Consider the following 24,822-nt stretch of genomic DNA (forward strand, 5'->3'; position numbering starts at 1 on the left):
GTTGTGTGTACAACATACACAGCGGATCAGGCGACCTAGCTCTCTGAGCTGCTCATGACTTTGAAGCCTTTACTTCACTTGAAGCAAGTGCACAGTCGAACACAAGCCTGCCAGTACAAGATACTGTCTCGCTTTTCTTAAGCTTTATTTAATGTAAAAAGAAAAAAATCATTGTCTGAAAGGGAACAGGTGCAAGCTAAATTGTTTTCTATGATCAGCTACATCTTTCCTGTTCTAGCGTAGTTGAAGAAATTACTATTTTGAAAAAAAATGCAGTAATTTTATTAGTATATTATTGATTAGAGACAAAAAATTTCATGAGGTTCATGAGGAGCTTACAAACAATATCATAGGTTGGGCTTCTATTTTTTTTAAAGCTTGCTAACTTTAGCTGCAGCACTATGTGCATGTGTATAAGTTGTTTAGTGCAGCATATATAAAAGTGCTTGAAGCTTTACATTTTTTCTTAGTCTGGCTGGTCATTGCCTAAGGCATCTCATTCTTTTTCAATGTGTGTCTTCCCTGTTTGTTGCTTCTCTGTTGTCTTTGCTGCTCAATTGTGATTTACCTTTTCATGTGCTTCTAAATTAGCTTGCAGCTCGGAAGTGTTTTAACACACTTAATATGCAATGATTACTTTGTGTTAGGACTATTAGCGTGAACATATTGCTTGTTTTCAGCTTGCAGCTAATAGCTTGTTTTTAGATGAAGCATTCTCACTATTCTGTGCTGTAGCATTCAGGAGAAGGAATATGGGAGATGGAAGTGTTTGTGGAATTAAGAAATTTTCTTATGTCTAATCTCCTAATTTTATATTTACATTGTTTTAAGTGGCCTTATAGCACTACTGTTGTGCAAGTGCTTTGAGACCTAAGTTTAATTGACTAAGTTGTAGGTTTTAAGCTCTATTGTTCCTGTAGAAGGGTCAGGTAGCAATGTTGGGGCCACTTAGATGTTGAACTTCAATATTTGAGTGCAGCACAAAACATGTCAAAGAGGACAGAAATACACTAAACATAGGTTTACAAACACCTCTCACAGCCCCATAGACAGCACGACAGATTCACCTTTTCTGTAATAGTAATCTGTGTATAGGGCTCAGTGAATGAAATGAAGCATGGCATAAAATGTATGGAATGTGGTATACTTGGCAACCTGTGTTGCCGTACCAGTTCTCCTTCAACTACTAGTTAGACAAGTAATGAGAGCATCAAGAGTGAGCAAGCGAGATGCTCTTCTCACTCTCCTGAAATATGCATACACAAAAAGGCTTCATATACTGAAAAAAAAAAAAGGTGCAAAAGCTGCAGTTGCTTTTTCATTAAATAATAATGGAATGTTTTTGTGTTTCTGTCACTTCCTTGGTTAGTATGTATTTTGATGGTTTCTAATGAACCATTTATTTGCACCTTCTTTGGCTTTAGAAGAATAATAAGTTTATTTTCTGTTTGAGGAATGGAGAAGAGAGCTTACAACAAAACTGGAAGCACGAAAGAAAAAAAATTTGGGCTAAGAAAGTCAAAGAACCTTGCTTGAAAAAAAATTCACGTGCCCTTTACATAGCACTTAGGCATATAACAAGTTTAAAAATTATTGGTTGTTTCCAGCAAGATTTCAGTACAACGAAAATAAACATATTTCTGACAGCCGAAAAAAAAGAAAAGAAGGTAAAGTGGAAAGTGTAATGATTACATTGGCTGAAACATCACTATACTTCGTAGTGCTATGCAGTAAATATGGCCGTTAAAGGGGGGGGGGGGGAGAACCATTGGCACACGACAATACCATCAGTCATTGTATACCTCTTTTAACTTCCATGTTACAGTAACATCTCCTCAATAATTCCAACTCGGTTATTTCGATAACTCGCATAATTCGAAATATTTTTGTGGTTCCATATCTTGCAATGTATGTCTGAGCAGATAATTTGAAGCAGTGGTCAGCACCAGTCCGGTTAATTCGAAAACTCTGGGTGCCATGTGTGCTGATTTTTCGATGACGATTTTACTGCAAACTCACAGCGACGACGGCCCTTAAGAGCCACAAGGCAATGCAACATAGTGATACAAATGAGTAGCAGCTGAAGCACCCTATCTATGCTACTCCCAGCCGAATATAATTGGTGCCGATCTGATATTGTTGTACCACCTCACAGATGAGCAGTAACTTATTGCTTCATTTCATTTCATTAATCCATTTTGTGCTAAGCTAAAGAGAGTTTGTATGCAAGTTTATTTTTGCATAATGTGAACATTGTACTATGAGGATACAGACTGGACTGAAAAGCCAAACAGTATGAATACTGGGCAAAGTGAAAAAAACTCCTTTTTTTGTAAAATTTTGAAAAATTTAAGTATTCAGGGCATTTCTGTCTTAGTTATGCGCAGTTTCCTGTTTGCAGTTAGGTTGCATGCAGTTGGTTATAAGCAGATATTCATTCTATCCAAAATTGTTCCTTGAATGCTACAGCTCAGAACCTATGGCATCATGCTCTAGGAGCTTGACCTTGCTTTAGGCACGTGTACTTTTAGCCTTGGTATTGGGGACAACGCACTTTCATAATGAGCCACTTTCATAGAGATTCATCTTACTTTATGCGAAAAAAATAACTTTTGAGTGGTTTTTGTTCTCTGGAACTGCCTGTCCTCAACCTCATTAATTCTACTCCTATCAGGAACACACTGATCTTATTTTTTTATTTTTGAGGATTTGACTTCTGCTAACTTAATTAATAACAGAAGGTTGGCTTTGCCAACTCTGTCTTTTATTTTTCAAACTCAATTCACTACAATTATACTAAGTTCATGTGCATGGCTTCAATTTATCTTCTGCACAATCTGTGTAGACATTTTTTTAAATTTAAATAATAACAGAGCTTTCAAAAATAATTTTTCTTAATTGCAAGGCAGTCTAATTTTGCAATGCAATAAGGACCCTTTTCCTAACTTGCAAATGCCCTCTTCAGCATTGCACATTTGCCCAACTAATGGCAACACTGGTCTTGGTTTAATGGAGATTAGGCATCACTGTACATAATTCCGTCACAAGAGCTCAATTTTCAAATATGACTCTGTCATCCATTAGTTTGGCAAGCTGTTTATACTTATGAAAAGGGTCCATTTATATATAGTGGCTTTGAAAGTGCGCTCCTCTGCTGTCTATAGCTCGAAGCCTGTTTGTGCCTTTTGTTGCAGCACTCATGACTTAAATGATGTTCTTTGGTTTTGCTTTCTTCCCCTTCATTTTGTTTTTTCTGCACACATCTAGCTCCCTGCTTAGTTGGGACGGTGATTCCTGCTCCTCTGCCTACGTCCTGTCGCCCACAAAACGCATGTGGCGCGAAAGGTGTGCACCTCCCAGCTTTTTTATTTGCTTTTCTCTTTCCCAAACTCCTCCTACTGGTTTCCCCATTGCCTTGCATTTATTTGCTAGTGTTTTGTGTCTGTGTTTTATTAGTGGCTTCCTTGGCCGTTCTTGATGCTCATCTGCTGCTCAGCACTAAATGTAGTTAAAGACTGGTAAGCGATGCTATTTCATTAATTAAGCCCCAGGACCAGGAGGTACAATGAAGACACAATCTACCGTTCACATGTTTTGGAGAAAGATGGCCATTAAAGCAAGATGTGCTTGCTTTAATCACATTGTGCTTTTCTATGTTTTGTGTTCATTGTTCCGGGCATATTTTCAGAATAATGCATGCTAAAAGAAAAATATGAATGTGGACATGTTTATTGTTAAGTATGCCAACAAAGCCTTACTTCTCCTAGATTCAGTTTTCCTGCCTATGAAATGTTTATTCCCTTTATAAATTACATTCTAATATAGGATTTTTTTTGTCTTGATAGTTGATAATTTTATCTAACATGATTTGCTTTACTCATTACTTAATGATTTCATTAGAAGTTTTGCTTTTTCACTTGCCCATCATACTTATTTGAAATTGCAATTTTTATTTTGGCTTATAGTAGTGTCATTGTATATGACTGTCACAGGGTGTACATTTTGTACTATACTAGTACTACATGATGCCAGATACAGCTACATAACGTGTGAAAAGCAGTACGTTGGCAGCACACTGGGAATGTGGAAATTTTTTATCTTATTTTTGTCTTGTAAAAAACGATTTTTTTCATTCCTGTTTCTCACACTTCTGAACATAGGAAAACTTCAACTTTTTACTTTTATTGTATAGTATAAGGGAAGCTCTCATGGTTTTGGTTTTTGTATGTTTTGCAAAACTTCTTTACTTTTACACCTTTCTTTAATGTGCTTGTATTTGATAGTAATATCAAAATACATTTTGATATAGTATTGCCTTTTTTTGGTTCCATTTCTCATTTCGTTTCACCTTTCTGGTTCTGGTACAGCTTCTTAGTAATAGCTGAATAATAACTGCATGCTTGCACTTGCTAGAACTTAACCTTATCCTCAACTTGGGTGTTGCATGTATCAATTGAATGCCAGGTTGGCTGGGTATTTTTGCTTGTTTTATTTGCATGCTAACACACATATTTTGGTGGCTGCTGAATTGTGGGGAAGGCACTGAGTTCAAATTCTTGTGTACTTTGTGGATAATTGTGTCCAGCATTGATGTCATGGTTTGGTATACAGCCTGCGTCAATGGTGAATTCGAGTATTTATTTATGCAGTTGCATGTAAAGATGTGCACATTATTTTAGCTATCCTATTAAATGCTATGTAACTTTATAGTATAAAAAGATTATAGTTGGATATAGAAGTGGGTTAGTTGTCTTGCTGTACAAAGGTGTCAAAAAATATTTAAGGCAGCAAAAAAGACCAGGTTTACAAATGCATTTGGTCTGGTTTTTATGGATGGTGTTTTTTTGTTGTCCCATATTTTTTTTGTTACCATAACAGTTATGCGAACTGGCATGCAATCACTTAGCTTATTAGCTGTAGTGCAGTTACCCTGGTTTATTCATTAGGAAATCCATACTGCTTGTAGTGGTATATTGATATTTATTTTGACACACCAGCTTAACTTGTTAACACATGAAGTGTGTTAAATACATTTGTTAGAGCTCTGTATGAAATTATAAAACTTAGGCACTGGTAAAGCTTTCGTCCACGCTTTCTGACACTATGAGTCTTTCTTAGTATAACTTGTAAACATATTGCACTGTGCAGAAAAAAACGGCTAATCATAAAAATACCACTATACAAAGTTGAAGACATGACATCAAAAATGCTTTTGACTCTTGCCCGAGTATACTACTTGTTCTGTGAAAAATCTAAGCACTGGTAAAGCTTCTGTCTACTCTTTCTCACATTATGAGTTTTTCTTGTATAACTTGTAAACATCTTGCATAATGCAGAAAAAGAACAGCTAGTTGTCCTGTATAGCTCCCTCCCGTGTTGAAACATTTTAATATACTTTTTATTTTGGAATAGTCCCTGATGAGCTACCAGCCTGAACATTCCACAGTTTTTTAAAAATTTAACCTGTAGGTTATGCTCACAAAGCACCAGTTCTTGCACAGCCTTTAAGTTGCACAGTCGTGGGCTTTTTTAGTTTCTTAGTCATGCGAGTTACTTATATGTACTGTATAAGCCAATACGGTATGCTGTACTAACTGACCTTTGCACTGCTAACTGATCTGCTCAGATATTTATTAAAGACAGTTGTTAGAGAGCCCTTACGTGTTCTTTCATCACAAATGTGTGAATTTTTTTCATGCTGCTTGCAGCACTGCTTAAGTAAAACAAACTTAAAATGCTTTGATATTCTTTATGGCTGAAAGATATGTGAAATATTGTGCAGCTTTTTCTTTCAAGGCAGAATTTTGGGGCTTTCATGTTTCCACTCATTGCATATTGAATGGGTAGCATGTAACTGTGTTATGGTAACCAATATTGTAGCCAAGTGTTAGGTAATGAAGTCAGAGAAAGCATTAAAGAAGGAATTGTTTCATTAAACTGAAATGTAGAAATGATGATGTGTAATGTGAACTGAAAGTTAATAAAATATAACTCTTTGGATACCCAACCCCTAGATCTGCATGATGAGGGTGATATGCTGAGCAGATCAAACAAAGGATTGTTATTTCAGCTACTGCATTTAAAAGAAACATTACTTTTTAATATTTTTTAGAATGTTCTGCTTAAAAGCCTCGCATGTTAAAATTTAGCCTGCAATTTATGTACCACAATTAAAGAGGTAAAATTCACATTGGGAAAGATGAAGCCCTTTTTAGGAAGTATGCTGTTTTCACTGATACAGCAGATTTACATTCATTGTAGGATGAATCAAAACATGTTTACAGCTTTTATATTGAAAACTCGTGCCCTCTTTCTTCCTTTTTCTTGTTACATTTTTTTCATCAATTTATGTGTGAAGTTTTACCTAAAGAGCTATAAGTATTTGCTAAGACAGGAAAGAGTGCTAGAAACTGTAAGTAGTACTATGTGTGGCACTGAGCATCTCAGTAATATGTTCTGTTGCAATTTGAAATTGTCTTTGTTTATTTTTAAAGTCCATCTTTATTATTTGGTGAGAATGCATATTATTCATGTAGAATCGATGTTTACTGATGTGTGACTAAGTGCAAGCCACCATACCCTGCTTCTCTTATCATTTGCACTGTGTACTATACTTTGCACTTTGTGTTCAAAGTTTGCTACTTTCCTTGTCCCTATACACAACAGCACCACTTCTTCAGCACTACTAAGAGTGGTGGCTTAATGTTCCTAGTTTGAACATACACTGTTAGTGTTCTGCAAGAGAACAGCAAGTAAGCATTGTGAGTTGCTGTTGACTGTAACTTGAAAGAGGAATTTTCGCTGTGTAGGTGGTGTCAATGCAGAACCTGAACATAATAGTAATGCCTTCCAACTGTCATCAGTTCATAATGATAAGCTTTTTGCCAATGGGGCCATGTATTGGGAAACTAAGTAGAGCTTTGATAGCTTGGAAATTAGTAGGAGGGACCTAAAATGCTTTCTGTTAGATTAAAAAAAAATTGCATAAGTATATATGAATGGCCTAATAGATCAGTCTTGCTAGTTTGGCTGCAATATACAAAGCTTATAGAAGACATTTTCAAAAAGTTCAATGGATAATCTGGCAGACTGAACAAAAAAGCATAGTGATGTTCATTAGTGAGACATGCATTTTATCATTGCTGTATAGTAGCTTATGTGTAGATTGCAATAGCACTCTGCTGATTAATGGCAATTACAATTGTGTGGCAGTGGGGTAAACAGATTATGCTCTATCAGAGGCTTCTTTGTGTAATGCTGTTTACATTTTCCCATCATCCTTTGTCAACAGCAGATTTACTTTTTTTCAGCTTTGAGGATTCAGTCCTTTTAAATTGTTTAGCCTAAGTAAATCTTGTGATGCATTAATACATTTCCAGCAGTGCGGTTGATATGATGGGCTTGCTCAAGTATAACAGGTGATACTGCAGGGGTTGGGGTCGCTACATTGGAGTGAAGGTTACATGCCCTTATACATTTGCAGTTTTTCACTTTGTGAAATTTGCTCTGTCAGATATGTTATACAGAAAAAGCTCCTTAAAAGTTTCATGGTCAAGTTGAGTATATACAGGTTTGTTAATATACTTGGAGTAGGTGAAAGAATTGGTTTTGTATATATGTGATCACTAGTTGTATGTGAGTGTGTGCATAAATTTGCAATTTCAGGTCATCGTTGGCAAAAAAACTTTTAGTCCTTTTTTTTCAATGTTGGCCTCTTGACCATCTGAAGGAGGATCGTACTAGCCCAAGGCAATTCAAGATTGGAAGTGAAGGAGGCTCATTTTCATTGGGGAGGCATATGGCGTGTGCTATACAAGCAAGGGGTTGCATGAATGTTGTGGACTACTAATCGCTGGCTGTTTGTGCTTTTCTGGCTGTTGTCTGTTGATGTGCCTAACCTGGTAATATTTTTCCTCCTCTTCCCTTTTTGTGGCTGTTCTCTCCCCTCTGCTGCACGATTCCTTTGGAACCAAAGTAGCAAGCTAAAGTGGAAGACGTAAGTTGCCCTATGACCCTGCCATACTCACCAGCTATAATAAAAGCACCCAACAGTATTCCTTTAATACACCCCATTGCTGCTGTTGAATGTGTACATGCCTCCAAGCTGCCAAAGGCTCCATGCTGATCTTGTGGCTGGCACTGCTCGATGTGCTCTAGTGGCTTTATGTGGAGGTGACTTGCAGCAGAACCTTTTAATCGCACACTTAACAGCAAAGTGACAAGAAGTCACATCTGGAGTTTACAAAACTCTTACTGAACACTGCTTTATAGCTGACAAAACACTGCGGTGTCATTTGTATTTATTTAATGCAGTTTATTGCTTATCCTTTTAATTTGTGTTACTTCTTTATTATTTGTCACAGCTTGTACAAGATCCTAGAAAAAGGATGTTTGTTTTGACAATCGGTGCTTTCATTTGTCATAATTTTGTGCCAGTGTCTGGGTAGTAGCCCTAATGTTCGAGTGGGGAATTCAATTTTAGAACTTAAATAGCAGCCTCAAACTATGTATAACTTGACAACCGTTCTTGTTTAGAGTACACTTCAGTTGAATTGCACGGAGTATGGAAGACATAATTTTTGGAGTTTAAAACTGATAATTATAATTAAAAAGTGATTTTTTACTTATGACTGCCAGAAGGTCTTGCTGGATTAACACTTATCGCTACAGTGAGAATCATAGCCACAATTGTCAATACATAATCTGATACTGATCATCCTGAAGGCCAAGATGAGTGATATTAAAAATATTTTAATTAAGGAGAGAAATTTTTTCTCCCTGAAAGTTTGGGTTGTAGGTTACCTTGACACCATTCTGTACTCTTAAAAATCCCCATAGTGTCATTTCTGATATGAGGTTTACTGTGGTTTAAAAGTGTTCTGCTGTAACTTTTATTTTCATTGATATTTTATGACAATACAGCTGTAACGGTTGTGTAAAAGCTTTTCTGAGCCAATTGAACTTTTGACAGGGTATGTGTATTCAAGACATTGCTAATTATTCATAAACATTCATAATAACTAATATTTACTTGCTTATATGTAAATATACTACTAATATTATTTTTGTGTGTGTGTGCACGTGTGATAACATGTTATTGAGCACCTCACAAAGGTATTGTCATTTTCTCGGCTTGAAGCCATGAATCAAGAGGTGTGCTGTGCGATAAGCAGTTAGCCGGCCTATGTTGCTTTGATATGAGCACTAAAGCATAGAGCAGGAAGTGGGACACAAAGGCATAGAAACAAAAGCTAAAGGTGATTTTAACACAGGAGGGCTTTTTGAAGGATACCGAGAGGCATGCTTGTAGTCTATCTTCTGTCTTCCACAAGCAGTGTGTTTGCATGCTACTGCTGAGTAGAAGCTTACTGATGCATATTTCTGTGACTGCAAGGATCTTTTGTCTCATTTGAACAGCCTGCCTTCTCCATGGTAAGGCATACCTGACCAATGGGGAGATGACAGATGATGGTGAATGTATTTGGCTGTGCAGGGAAAAATTGTTAAGATCACTACTGCTCCACTCTCCCATATATTGGAGTTTGAATTTATTTGTACAAATAAGTGCTAAAACAGGAGACAAAGCTAGTGCCATCTCTGTTGTTTATGGGAACCGTTGGGTAGCAGAAACTAAACATGCACATGATTGACTGGTCCATCACAGTTTTTTTTGTCATGCTCAACGTTGGTGCGATCATGTCTGAGCACATTTTTTAAAACTTAGGATGTTTTTTTGCCATTTGTGTGTGTTTAATACTTAAATATACAAAAGTTGGTTTTGCCAAGCAGCTGAGGTTTTACCTGTTTGGATCAGGTGCTGGATGAGTTACAGTAGAGTCTGTTCAATTCCGACCCTTTCCTTTAGGCTAATTACTTTCACCATCACATTTACTTGTGGGCTGAAAGTATTCCCGCAGTGTGGTCATGTGCACTGATGATAGCCACCTTGCTTATCATTAATCATATGCAGTCTTCTCTATTTAGAGTACTGCTGTGCGTTTCAGTTGCCTTGTTTCCCACAGCTTTGCTGGGCTGTGACACATCTTGTTTGCATTGCCCTATTGGTGACTGAGCTATTCTGGAATGTACACGTGAAAACTTGACATGCTGGAACTTCTAATAGTATTAGCTTTAAAAACTGTTGGTGAAGACTCAAGTTTTGCTATCACCCTGATGTATTTCCTTTGATTACCTACTGAAAGGTGAGTCTGGGTGCATTAAGATTCATGTGAGCCCTGCTTCAAGTGCAAGCACCCAGCCTACGTTGCTCGTCACCTAAATGTTGTATAATCAGAAACCCTGATTAATAATCTCTAGCCACTCTATTCAAGATTAATTAAGCCAATATAATATTAACATTATATGTGAGCCAAGTAAGAGGCATTATGGGAGTCCTGTTACTAAATTAAGTACCACTAGAACCTCACTCATGGTTGATAGCTAATGAGTTGTATTGTGTGTCACTAGCCATGCAGGATATGTAAACAGTCAATTTTAGTGGGTGCTCGTTGAAAATGTGCATTAAACATCTGGAACATAATGTAGATGTCCACAATCTGGCATTATGAAACGAAATGCAGCGCATAAATGTTCCCCTTATAGGCAAAACTTAACTTATATCTGTATCGTGTCCTTCAAGTACTTTTTTTGGGTCTGCTTTATGCTCTATGCTTCAAAGTGCATAAGAAACAGTGCTATGCCAGTGCAAAGTGCACCTCTTAATTCCTTTGAATGTGATCTAGGTAAACTACTCTTACATGATTCCTTTCTTACAAAAAATCTTTTTTATTTACTGATTCTTACCTGCTTTTGTGGTGACACTATAACCTTGTTGTTGGCAAATTGATTAGTTATGAGTTTGATGTTGCATTGTAGACGAACTGCCATACTGGTGCTACTTATTAACTTGTCTCAAAAAGCCAGATTTGAGTTCTTTAAAAAGTATATGAAGTGGGCAGCTAGAATTTTTTAGCAGTTATATTGACTACTGTGCTTATTTCAAGTGGATCCTTGTGATATTGAGTCATGCATCATATTGATGTCATTTATGCCATCTTCTATTGTATATTCTCTTCAAGCTTCTCCAACACTAGCATGCAAATCTTTGTTTCTAATAATTACCTACACTGCTTGGCTTGTTCTACCAGGTTTCTTGTAAGCTTCATGGTGGATGCGCGGGGCGGCGCCATGCGTGGCTGCCGACACTCTGGTGTTAGGGTGATCATCCCGCCTCGCAAGGCACAAATGCCTATGCGTATTACTTGTCGTTACCTGCGCAAAGAGAAGCTTCCTCACCCACCTCCACTGCTTGAAGGAGAAGCTTGTGCCTCTCGCATCCTTGAGGTTGGGCCTGCAGGAGCCAAGTTCCTAGGGTGAGTCATCAGTGCTACTCGTGGGTCGTTAGTATGGCAACCACCATACAGTAGGCTTGTGAGGATTTAGATTTTTGGTATGAGATGAATTCAGCGCAGACAGTAGCAGTTTTGAGGAGTGAATAGTTATCATAATTTCGGAATTCGTATACAGTCCTGATCAAAAGCAAGAGTTGACAAGTTGACACACTTAAATGAAAAAGGTCAATGGCTGTCTTATTGTCTCAGTAAAAGGTCTGTTTTCAAAGTTTTGTTGTATGGATATTAATGAAAAGAATGCCAAGCAATGTGGAAAGTTCACTTACTCACCTTTACACGGTGGTGTGGTTCAACTCGGCTTACATAGACCGATCTTAAAAACATTCTTTTCCTAGATTGCTCAAGCCAAAAAAAAATATATATTCAGCTTGGCTTGCCAGTGCACGCTTGCTCTCTTATGTGACTTGCAACTTAAACACCTTGGTAGACATGGCTTGGTGTTTGGCCAATTGCAACAGCTTCAAAATGTGCTACGTACCTAGATTTGGCCATTCATTGCATCAAGGTGATACAGGACAAACCTTTGCACATCAGGTTCTTGCAGAGCTTGACCAGACTTTAGCATGACAGTTACGTGTTTTGAGTGGCATAGTCACTGTTACTGCTCAGTGTGCTGCCACATGAAACAATAACGACCATCATGACAGTGGGTGATGTAGCTTCCTGCTCCCTTGTCATTCCTCCTTCTGTAGTGTCCAGCGCACTTTTCTGGATGAAAGAAGAAAAAAGTGCTGACAAATCCTCATAATTATGCCTATACTTGATGATCAGATGCATGAGGCAACACACTCCTAGAGTGTGGTCGTTCAGTGATTGCTTGAAACGGTGTTGCTAGGCCCTTTTAATGTGCCAGGGCATTTTCTCTGCCTTTTTTTGCATCCAGTCATTGACAAGTGTTGTGGGCATGGCCCAGAAGATTTTCACAAATGATGGAGTGCTGTTGGCAGATGCGTAATGAAAAAGAACAGGATAGCGTTACATTATCATGTCTCTTGAAAGGACTTTGGCAAGCTTATGTCACTCCTGTATAGGGCCATAGAACAGTCTGCCATGGTTTTACTCTGCTTTTTAACTCCCAACATTTTTACTTGCTTGTTTCCTTCCCTTTTCTTGTGTTCTTAATCCGTCATGTCTTTTCGGTATGTGCAGTTGATTGATTGTGCTTGTTGTGTCTTTGTTCTGTGTGTCCACCTTGACTTTTTGTCCCCGGTAACTGCAGTGCAGTTTAGCAATTATGCATAACTAACGAGCCCAATACCTTACCTTGCTGTCGATGTTGAATTTTCAAATTTAAATTTGTATTGTTTGAATACCAAAAAAATTTTCTACACTGTAATTGAAGCTGAGTATGCTCGATAACATATACTGTATTGTTAGACTGAACATAGGAACACTATGATTAATACTCACACATAACTAACAGTAAGGATTTTTACTGTGTGTGTACCTAATGTACATGTCATGCAATGCAGGCCAGTGATTCTGGAAGTGCCTCACTTTGCATCACTGCGAGGCAAAGAGCGAGAGATAAGCATCCTGCGCAGTGACAACGGAGAAACATGGAAAGAGCATACTCTTGAGGCTTCTGAGGAAGCCGTTCAAGAAGTTTTAAATGAGAGCTTTGAAGGCGAAGGTGCGTACAACTCTTTTATTGGGTATCGTAAAGTTCTTTTTTATGTGATATTCACAGCATTAATTTTTGTCACCTAGCAGACAGCACCATTGTTTTTAGTCACGAGAAAACAAGTAATCATTTTCATTGCATGCTAACAAAGGTACCAGATACTTGGAATACTTGCTCTGTAGTGAAGTCTACAGGAAATACATAGTTCCATGTAATGTAAAGTTCAGGTATGCTCCATTAACAATGCAGGCATGAAAAAAAATGGACTTTTAATGTATTAAAAGTGGTTACCGTATTTACTCGATTCTACCGCGCCCTCTATTGTAACGCGCACCCGATTTCCACGACGAAAAAAAAAAAAAAACAACCTAAGACATCGATTGCAATGCGCACCCATTTTTCTCGCTGGCCCGCACGATCACACCACTCGGAAAAACGACTCCTTTCGGGAGCATCTTCCATTTAAATATGAGGTACGGCGAAGCTTGTGCCCATCTGACATGTAACGGAGCATCGCCGTCACTGTAGTTTTACCGTGGACCGATGTCAGCACGCGAACTTGCTTCGTCCCCTTCTTCTCGACAGTTGTGGTGCCAGGCATGTCGAAGTAAAGAGGCGTCTGATCGGCATTCCCGATATTCCCAAGCAGGTAGCCGTTGTTGTGCCGCAAGTTTAGGACGAACCTCTAGAAACTGTAAAGCTTTTCATCGTACTCGTCCGCAAAACTTTTCGCATATGCCCGGTCGCCTTCGAAGGGAAAAGCTTTTTCTCTTCATAAAGTTAGTTAGCCAGCACCTGCTCGCTTTAAACTGGCTCCGCATTAGCCCCTTTTCTATTCTAAGGCTAACTGCATAGCCCGCACTTGGAGCAGTTCTGTTGTGACCGCCGCCGTGCCGCTCGCTGTTCAAGCACATACTCGCCGAGCAGCTCTTTAACTTGCGAAAACCAACCTTGATGTGGTCCACTGAAGCCTTTGCGTGAAGCTTTGCTGTCGACGATCTTCTGCTTTTGTTTCCGCCGGTCCCGCACGCACGTTTCGGGAAGTCCGAACGACCGCGATGCAGCCCGATTTACGTCCGTTTCGGCACACGCGATCTTTTCTTTTAAAAGCGGCACCGTGGTGCACTCGTCGAGTTTTTGGAGTCGGTCCTTCCATGCCGTCGATGCCAATGCACGCCAAGATGACGAACTCCTCAGCACACGTACGAAGTGCCGCACATGGGAAACACATAGGCAGAAATGGCCGACGCGCCATGCCGACGCACGTAGGGGGCGGCCATTTCGGAATGCCGATGGGAATAGAACGACCGTATTCATTTTTTTTTTCGTACTCGATTCTAAAGCGCATGCGATTTATGAACTCGCTTAACCGGAAAAAAGGTGCGCGTTAGATTCGAGTAATTACGGTACTTCTTACATGAAAAAGCAAATAGTTTTATTCCTCATTCCTCTCTTATGCAATCGCAGCTGTTTCGTGCTGTGATGATGCTATAGTGTACATCATGGGTCTCATACTTAAAAGCCAGGTGTCAGGCCACGTATGTATGCTATGCATGGAGTGTGGTGCAGGCTGCTATATGACATGTAAGGGAAGATTAGAGAGTGCACTTGCTGAGTCAGGATGACAGCACATGCGGGACAGACGAGCTGAGAGGCAGTGGTATTTAGGAGCATGTTGTGGAGTATGTGTATTGTATGCTTTTAAAGCAAAATCTTTTAGAAATGTTAGATCTTAGTGCTGACTTTGAAGGGTGTCAATGAAGGATGTTGGAGAAAGGTGCCACTGCAGAAAAGACACTAATATTTAACAATATAAGTATATTGAATTGTATCTCCAAGCCATTAAGCACAGCTGTTGGTAGTTGACTATGCAATTCTCAATGAAAATGCATTGTTTAGGACGTCTTAAAAGCAACAGTATGACTTTTCAACAGAATACGCTTCATTCAGCGACGAATGTAATGCCACATTAATGCTGACATAGAGATAGAGCATCATAAGTAGAACCACTGCCTTCTAGAAAAATACTATGCCTGGGACGTCACCAGCTTTGCCATAATAGGAACGCTGCCACATGTTTCGAGTGGGTGCTCTGTGGTGGTGCTAGCAACTGTACTGCAGGAGTTGGTGAAAGGGACGATGTCGACAACATTGTGTCGATGGAGTGGTGCAGCTGGCTGCTTCGTGTGGATGGTTGGTTGCGCGTTTGTGAAGCACATTGAAGGAGTGTTATGTCAACAAACACCAGTCACTTCTTTGCAGAAAGTTGGGCTAGAGCTTAAGAACTTTTTGCGACAGGGCTTTCCTTGAAAGCAGCTTAGTGGCAGTGTTCCTGTCTGTTACTCCTTACTGCACACTACAGCGTTACGCGTTGGCACACGGTTACCTCTCGAAATTGCCTTGAGTCAGTGGTCACGCAAACTGCTCTCCGAAGGTCTTTGCAACTCTTTTCATCTGAGGCTCGGTGAGCATTTGAGCACGCATCAAAACTGTATTTCTAGGCAAGATAAACATCTGGCTCGAAAACGCATCACTTCTTCCATGAACTCATGAAATCAAGGCAATAAAAACTCCCTAAGAACTGACGTTGTAGCTTTTTCCTCATGTCATTATTTCTCTCTATGCCTGTTTATTTGCACAGCATTGTTTTCAACTCATTTATGAAGTCACATCGCTAGCATGTTCGAGATGGGTTTCGTTGTGCTCTAGTTTGATCAACACCTTCGTTAGTTATAACAACGCTGGCATTCTTTCCGCCCACGTGCGTCGCGTCATCTGTTCGAGTTACCAATGGCGCCGCTGTAGATTCCAAGGAGTCGCTGTGAGAGGTTCTAGTGACTGTACCGGTTGAACGGAAGAAAACGGAAAGGGTAGGGCAGTACTTTTGTGACTCATGTTCCAAGCATTGTCTCCTCTTGGGGGCATTAGTAAAACATGCGATACCTTGCAAGTACTTTGATAAAATATTGTGGTACTATACCAAGGCCGCTGGACAAAAAAAAACAGGCTCTTTCAAGATATGAAGGCTTCCATAATTGCTACAACATATCTGCATTCAGGACACCCATTTCATTGTTATCGTGGTGTGCCTTGCTTTTTAAGTGTAAGCATAGATCTGCCAGGGATTGTAGGCAGAAAACTATTGGGGGGGGGGGGGGGGGGGCATTTTGATTTGAAGAAGGTGCTGGGCAGGCAGTTGTGGTCAAGTGTCATATTGTGCTCTGTATACCATGGCAAAAAGAGAAAAAAAAATGAAGGCGGGGCACGGGCCTGGTGTGCCACCCCATGGCTATGCCACTGAGACCTGCTGTGTTGGTAGCTTGGCAGCTATTACATTATGCTGCTAAGCATGAGAGCATGGATTTGAATTCCACCCATAATGATTGCATTTTGATTTGAGTGATATGCAAAAATGCCTGGTGTATGTCAAAGAACCTTACGGGTTCAAAAATGAATCATGAGTGCTCCACTATAGTATGCCTCAAAATCACATCATGTGGTTCTGGAATGTAATGCCCCAGAGTTGGACATGGAAAGTAGAAGAGTAGGTCTGAAAATCAGTATGCATAAAACTGAACTAATGTGCAACAGTCTCGGCATAAAACGGAGCTTTGCCATAGGTGACGAGACACTGGAGGTTGTATAGGAATATGTGTACTCAGGACAGGTAGCAATCGCGGAGCTGAACCATGAGAGTAACATAACTAGAAGAACAAGGATGGGCTGGAGCACACTCGGCAAGCATTTGCAAATCGTGAATGGTAGTCTATCACTAACCCTCAAGAGGAAAATATAAGAACTGCATCTTACAAATACTTACCTGTGGAGCAGATGCCTGGACGCTTACAAAGAGGCTTCAACTTAAATTGAAGATGATGCAGCAAGCAATGGAAAGGAAAATGATAAGCTGTAACCTTAAGAGACAGGAAGAGAGCAGATTGGGTGAGGGAACGAATGGTTGTTAAGGATATCGTAGTTGAAATCAAAAGAAATGGACATGGGCCGGGCACGTAGCGTGTAAGCAGGGTAACCGCTGGTCAGGGTAACTGACTGGGTTTCAAGAGAAGGCAAACACGTGAGGAAGAGACTGAAAATTAGGTGGGCAGATGAGATTGAGAAGTTTACAGGTATAACATGGCAGCAGAAACCACAGTACCGGGTTGATTGGTGGAACATGGGATGGGCCTTTACCCTTCCGTGGGTGTAATCGGACTGATGAAGATGATGATGTCCCAGCATTCTAAGACAAGCATGGAATAATTGATCATCATCCTCATGTCTGCATGAGGTGTAGGCCTGTTGCTTATAGTTCACCATTTTCTTACAGAACTGAGTGCCTTGGAAGACTTGCAGACGAACCGTATTGTGCGAATCCTGACTACGGACTTCCCGCAGTACTTTGCGGTAGTGAGCCGGACTCGACAGGAGGTGCATGCGGTAGGTCCCGAAGGGGGCCTTCTCAGCTCCACAGTGGTGCCCCAGGTCCAAGCCATCTTCCCCGAGGGTGCCCTCACCAAGAAGATCCGCGTGGGCCTCCAGGTAGGGCAGCCCCCCCCACCACCGTACCTGGCACAGGCCGAGACGCTCAGCGAGGCTGATGAGGAGCCCACTATCAGTCGGGGGCCCTCACGCTCGAGGCTGGGCTTCCTGTTGCCTGCCCGCAAGGGTTCAACTGTACGCAATGTCCGAAAACGACCCCCTCGCAAGGCGGGCTTCTTTGCGCAGCTTGTGAGAAGGACCTGGCCAAGGCTTGCTGTCTTTTCGCATGTCTGAATGAAGGGCCAGGCTTCTCACAATTCGTTGCTTCCACCTTGGACTTGCATTGCAAATGGGCTATCGTAGGTTTGCTGCATAAGGTCGTTAGAAAATAGGAGCGCAGCACCAACTTGAAACTTAAAGCGATTTCAGTCATCTTGTGTTATCTCATGAAGCCATCTTGAAGGGGGCAGGCTGCAGTTTCTAGTTACTTTCATTAACTTTAAAAGATTTGTTCAACTTATTATGACTGTATATTTTTCTATTATTATTATTATTATTATTATTATTATTATTATTATTATTAATATTATTATTATTATTATTATTACTATTATTACTATTATTATTATTATTATTATTATTATATTGAACAGAATTTATCTGACTTGTGATGCTAGCATTTTTATTTTCTGAGAATGCACAGAAAGAAAAATAAGTGCAAGTTTTAGGGTATTGCTAGAATTTGCTTTTTGCAATACTATACTACTTTAAAATGCTAATTAAATAAGCAGCATTTCTGTATCATTGATCAGCTGTTTTCTTAATGGATGCGTGTTCGTTGAATAGCAGTTTCTTTCTGGCATACTTAAAAAGGCTTTGGTCTTACATGAAAAAATCTGTAAATAGGGGTTGTTTCGAGCTTGCGTTTTGGCAAGCAGACCTGTCTTCCTCTAGCCTTGAGAATGACAAGTCTGCTTATCGAAACGCCAGCTTGACACAACCCCAGTTTATGGATTTTTTCATCTCAAGCTTTCATCCTCCCCTTCCTGCTGCTTTTAATCTCATATGTGATACTCCACTATATTTGGAAAATTTTCATTAAATTAACTTTGGTAGTTATAACTGCAAGTACTTAGTGGGGCTCAGTCATTGAGGTACACTTTCTCCTTGCAATGAAGCACACAAGAGAGTAATGAGAGGAGAAACTGAGTCTTACCTTAGATTACATAATTTTTATCATGCATTTATGCAATACTGTTTTTGTATGTCTGGGTTAAAATCTGAAGCCGTTGGGCATGTTAATCCTACTGATGTTGAAATTGTTGTTCTTTATTTCAAAATATTTCAGTGGGGCATTCTATTGTGGCTGATAATTGCAAATTTAACTAATATAAATTTATCCTACATTCAGAGCTCATAACCTGCATCATCAAGCTTAGATATGTTCAGTTTGTGTGATTTTATGATACATCATTCTCAAAGTATTTAAGAGATGAAATTTTACTACACAAGTCTCATGGTAGTCTAGAAAAATTTAGGCGCGTTTGGTGCCTTGGGGACTTTCTATTTGGATTTTGTTCCATAAAGCAGTTTACCAAAACTGATGGTGTACTAAATGAAGCATATTCTTCAGGGTCAGTATGGGTAGTATACACATCGTTCGTTTTCACAAATGTATCTTCATGGGGAGGCCAGGTCACACTGGCGAAGTAGTGGGTGAGCTCTCTCTTGATACATTGCCACGTGATTTCAGAATTTTTTAAAACGAAGGACACATTAATGGCCTGTACTTCTTGGTGTCTTGTATGCCATGTCAAAATGGCAGTCACTGTTGATTGGGGGGGGGGGGGGGGTGACATTTCATGTAGGAAATGTGCCCTGAATGCTTATGCAAGGCCATGTGTCTTCTGGTGCTTCTGACTCCAAATTTAAATTGCAGCTGTCTTTTCTTTTTGCCTTTGTAACCATATTGGCCTCCCTAGTCTCAGTTATAATAATAAACTGAGAATAGTTGGATGACCATATAGTGGCCCTTTTAACATATCGTAAGGAAGTATATATGTTCAAAGGGTGGCTGTTGAGGAGATGACATTCTTTTTTTGATCTTTTGCCTGCTATTTTTGTCTTGCTGGTGGCAGTGCTACTTTGCTGCTAGAGCAGCTGAATCTCCTGAAAAAAGCAACTGTCTTAGCTTTGTGTTTATCAGCATAAAATGTGCTGCACTTATTAAATATAGTCAACTCTCATTAATTCAAACTTGAAGGGACCTCTGAATTTTTTTTTTGATTTATCAAGAAGTTTGAATTATCAGAAGTTCTCAGACTCTGGGTGAGGTGACACCACACATTATGATTAGGCATCGATTTTATCACATCAAAATTTTTTCAAGTGTTTTTAAATCCTAACTGCATGCAATGAACATAAAGCAGAGGTGTAAGGTCCACAAGTTTATTGGCTATTTACTGCTGATCACACCTTTTAAAAAAATCGTTAATTGCCAACTGCTTCTTTGCTATAGGTATGTGCCTTTAGCACAACACTCTCTATACCAGTTGAGAAGCATTATGGTTTACCATGAGTGCTTCGTTTCAAACATTTGTTTACTAGCAAATTCTTTTTTTCTTGAAGGCCTGAGGTGCTTACTTTTCATTTTTAGACTGTTAGCTTATATAAGCATGTAAATTTTTAATAGGGGGGGAAAGCAGCAGATATTTTCTGGTATGGAACTGCAAAAAGTATGAATTAACTGAATGATGGAGTTTGCATTAAAAGGCTTTTAAATACACTGAAAGAATAGAGGGCCAATGAGGAAATTGAATTTTGTTTGAATAAACTGAAACTATGAATTCTCAGAGTTTTAATTATCGAGAGTATACTGTAACGACTTTGTAGCTGATTATAAAAGCTTGTTTATATGCTCAAAATTACTTTTATATGTGGGATAATAAGGTCTTTTGAATTTGTATGTACAGTACTAAGGAAAAGGGATGCACTAACATATGCAAAGTTATGTATTTTCTGGTGCTTCTAGTTATAAGTTACGTTCCAGCTGTTATGTATTGCTACACATTTGATGTTTCTTTCACTGTATTCCATAGCCATATGATTTATTTAAATTCTCATTGCTTTGTGTTTTTGTCATCAAGAAAGCTATAGTTAGAATTCAGAGAAAGGAAGGGCAATTATTTTTCAACACTGTTAATATCAGAATAGCGTAAATCACTCCATGTCATGTGCAGTGGTCCAAATTAAAACTTCATGGCTTTGTTGACTGATACGAGGGTCAGCACAGTGCCATGTAATGCACCCATAAAAACAGCGTGAGTATGTGCACGGTCTTCCCCTGTGAACACTGTCTGCTTGGCTACGCAACTCAATTCACTATGACCCCGTTCTTTGATAAGCTTATCTATCCTTCGTAACCTCTTATTGCAACCATTGTGTGTACACAAGAGCCATAGAAGTTGATGGAAAGATGTAAAACATGGGGGTTACATGGTGTTTGCTCAAAAGCATGCATTGCATACCCATTTCTGCTTACTTTGGTGGTGATCAGCAGCAGGAGCTATAATATTAAAATATAATAATCTAGCAAATGATGCTTGGACAAGCGGATGCTCTGTGCACTGGCATCCACCTTTGCTGCTTTTGTGGGTGCACTCCACAACACAGTGCTGATTATTGCATTGAAAGGGCTATAAATGCACTAGTTGAAAGCATAGTATTTATATTTTATTACATTTTTAGTTGTGTATTGCTTACATCAGAAATTGAATAACGGGGCAACCAAGCGTACTCATTTGTGTTAAAGAATTCCTTTTAAATTTTACTGTTGTGGTCGTTAAAGTTGATTTTTTTTCATACTGCCCTTTTTTTGTAGTTTTATAGTTTCCACACAAGTGAGCAAGCCACAGAATTAGAGTGAAGTCTGTAGACTTCTCCTAAAATGAAATCCTGGCTATGTCTCTGCCTGCAAGTTCAGGCGTTCTGTGCATATAAACACTAACCAGAAGGGAATGCTCTACTTTGAAGGATAAAGGACTAGCCACTAGAATTTTTTCATGATGACAGATGCTTGTTTTATTTGAATATTAGGTACAGTATAAAGTTTCTTTTGTTGGCTAAAAAGAAATTAAGGAATGAGTGCTTGAGTTATGGGCAAGTTTGTAGACTAAAATGACTAGGAGCCAAGTTAGCATATTTATGCCTGCACTACTTTCAGATGTACAGAATGCTTTTATGGCAAAGCATTAAATGCCATTGTGTGAATTTAGTATGTCACTTAATTTTTATACAATTTTTATACGTTGTGCCACGGTGATGCAGTGTACAATCTTGAAAAAGAAAATCTGTGATGTACATAGCACAGGAAGTGGGAAGGGTTGTGTGATGGCGTAGTGGGTACCATAATTGGGTGCAAGTCTGCCATTTACCTGTTTCCGGTATTGGACAGTGGGAAAAGGCCAGGTAGACTGAACGCCACACATACGAAATATTCAGGGGGTACGTTGATAGGTCATATAGGTGTCCAGCCTCATGTAGGCTTGCGGCATTGGCACTATATTACTGAAAAAAGTTATTCAAGTACTTATTAAATCTTGCCTACTATCAGGAGCAATGCTTTTTGTTTATATGGTTGTAGTTGTTAATTACTATGGTTGTGATATGAATAAGTATTTTTGCTATGTTCTTTTATATAAATGCTTGAGAACAGTTCAGGTAACATAATCTTCTTCTTGTTACAAACTTTGCAATTGTTTTACATTTTTATTGTGATATTATTTATCTAGTCTACTGATTATACTCATTTTCAATGCACTTTTATCATTTTAAATTGCATATATACTAGGTATTTATAAAGAATTTGTTTGTAACTGCCGGCTCAGTTCACAGAGATGGAAGCACAGGAGGTAGACAGGCCATCTTGTGGATATTACTCTGGTGGGCTTTGTAATTATTTTTTCTAACATTCTACTTGGTTAATAGGGGAAGGGGCATTTTGGGACCAAAAATTGTCAAAACTTCTGATTTTTGAAAACGCTATATTAGAGTCTGCCGTTACTTACGCATGAGCTTATCAGTTTTCATGCATCCCAGATAATTATTTTAGCCATAACAGCATTTTAAGGTTGTGTCATCAGCTGATGCATTTTGTTCATTGCTATTTTTTGTTTGATTTTTTTGTAACCTTGTAATCTTCCTTACTTAACAAAGGGGAGTTTCAAAAGTAAAGTTATTGCAGTGCATATATAACTTAAAGTGCACAAAATATAATGTAAAATGTTTTACTTATGTTACAATTTCAATTGGGGCCCTAATGCAGAATGCTTGTCATTACGTTGGTATTACTACTGCTTGAACTAGTTACAGCAACATGGACACATTCATGCTGTAGCTTTTTAAACTTTATTTATTTATTTTTGCTAATACACTTATAAATGCATTATTTTTTTCTCTCGTATAAAGTAGGCAAATAGTTTCTTTCATGCTTTGTTATGGAACAGAAAATAGCCTAATGGAATGGAATTTATTTGATTAAGAAGAATCGAAAAGTATAAAAGGGAAAATAAGTGTGTTCCACGGCCCTTAAAGCATTTGCGCATGTTCACTGCTGTAAATCTAGTAAGTGTCTTTACCTGAACCAAAGCTGATCTTTCGAAGAGTTCAGTCAATTTTGTTTTGTACTATTTAGCTATTAGCTGTGAGGTGTACTTAATTTTTTTTTGCCTGTGCTTTGGGATCATTCCAGTGAGCACTCTGAACCTGGCGATAATGGCTTTAAGTACAAAAAACAATTTTTTTTTGCAAGTGTACATGCATCTTATTTTTGTCTAGTTGCCAAAATGATTTTACACACTGTCAACATTTTCCCCGAAATATATCATACTTTGCACCTTCCACTTTACTGTACATATGCAAAATGCCAAAAACCAAAGATTTTTCTCTGCTCTGCCTTAAATTTGAATCTGCCATATTTGTATAGGTTTTTCATATGCTAAAAAAAGATAAAACAAATGAGATATATTTTGGGCATGTTTTTGTTTGACAACAGTAATCATCTGTCTTACCCATGTTTCCTTTCTTGAAAAGAGGGCGCTGGCCACTTTCCTGGCAAAAATGTCGTGATGCTGATAGAGAGCAGGCCTTTGGTGGTGCCAAAAAATACAACTTTTAAGAAGGGCCCCCTTTTCTCCGTAATCTGTACATGGCAGTTGACAATATTTTAAAAATGCTCCCATAATCTTGTTTTTATTTTTTATGGATAATATCATGCATTGTTTGTGTTATGGACAAATTTTTTTAACAAATATGTATGTTCCCATATATGCATTCACTCGTACATGCACCTTGTGTTATTAGATACTGCAAGTTTCCCGAGAAAAAAAAAAGTGCCTGTTATACTTCTTGAGGTAAAGCCTTATTCTGTTTCTTCGGAACATGAGAGCTGGATTGATTATCATTGATTGTAATTGACCAGTAGACTATATGGCTGCATTCATGCAGCCATATAGTGCAAGCATGCTGAATCCTGTTTTACAGGGTGTACTTATTATTTAAGTGCACAAATATACTATTTAATCCTTCACTGAACTGAGCACATGATTTTGTTGTGTTTATAGTATCAGAAACAGCATAAGTCTACTGATTATACTGGAATGATCCTATAAAATGATATGGTTAGGGAAAAAAAATTCCTTCTGGACTATTCATTGCCTAAATTTAACTTTAGTTTTATGGAGTTTTGGATTCAGTTTTAGTTAACATGTTCTCTCATGTTTCAACACGTATTTCTGATCGTTTGGGTTATATATGGTTGTATACAACATAAAAATTTATAAAAAAAATGTTCATTTTATATTAATTGTACAAACATATATGTATTATTCTAGAAAAATGACTAAATTAAGTGTCTACATACTAATTAGGCATTAGATAATTGAGCAATGTTCACGTGACGGTAAGTCAAACATAATGAAAATGGGTAATGTGAGAACCACGTTGAGCACATGGAGTAAGTTACTGGTTAATTCTTCTGTTAAAAGCACTTGATGCTTGGCCTCTCAAAACTAGGCATTTAGCAGTGAACTAATCAGGTTTAATGACTAATTTTTTGAGGTAATATATGCTACCAGAATTAAGTAAACTGCATTATGGGGCTGGACATCACATAGGAAATGATTCATTTTTATTTTTTTTTGTTTTTAACAGAACAGTGATCAGCCCACTCTAAGCGCCTGGTTTGTCTGCCTGTAACGACTCTGTAGTGACCAGCATATGGGCTAAATAATTATTAAAGCAGAGATTAAT

General features: G+C 38.6%; 1 protein-coding gene across 27 annotated transcripts in view; it reads left to right on the forward strand.

Moving 5' to 3' along the window:
* Positions 1-24,822, forward strand: part of LOC119176963 (uncharacterized) — a 351,479-nt gene that overhangs the window by 145,722 nt on the left and 180,935 nt on the right. For 20 of the 27 annotated variants that reach the window (XM_075878307.1, XM_075878295.1, XM_075878310.1 and 17 more), the window contains 5 exons: positions 3,268-3,345; positions 7,976-7,996; positions 11,148-11,372; positions 12,884-13,044; positions 17,363-17,574. In XM_075878307.1, the coding sequence (XP_075734422.1) occupies positions 3,268-3,345; positions 7,976-7,996; positions 11,148-11,372; positions 12,884-13,044; positions 17,363-17,574 (697 nt within the window). The remainder of the gene's footprint in view (positions 1-3,267; positions 3,346-7,975; positions 7,997-11,147; positions 11,373-12,883; positions 13,045-17,362; positions 17,575-24,822) is intronic. The other 7 variants (XM_075878300.1, XM_075878306.1, XM_075878302.1 and 4 more) reach the window with 5 other exon arrangements.

This window comes from Rhipicephalus microplus, chromosome X (assembly GCF_043290135.1).
Source record: "Rhipicephalus microplus isolate Deutch F79 chromosome X, USDA_Rmic, whole genome shotgun sequence".
In the NCBI taxonomy this organism is placed as follows: domain Eukaryota; kingdom Metazoa; phylum Arthropoda; class Arachnida; order Ixodida; family Ixodidae; genus Rhipicephalus; species Rhipicephalus microplus.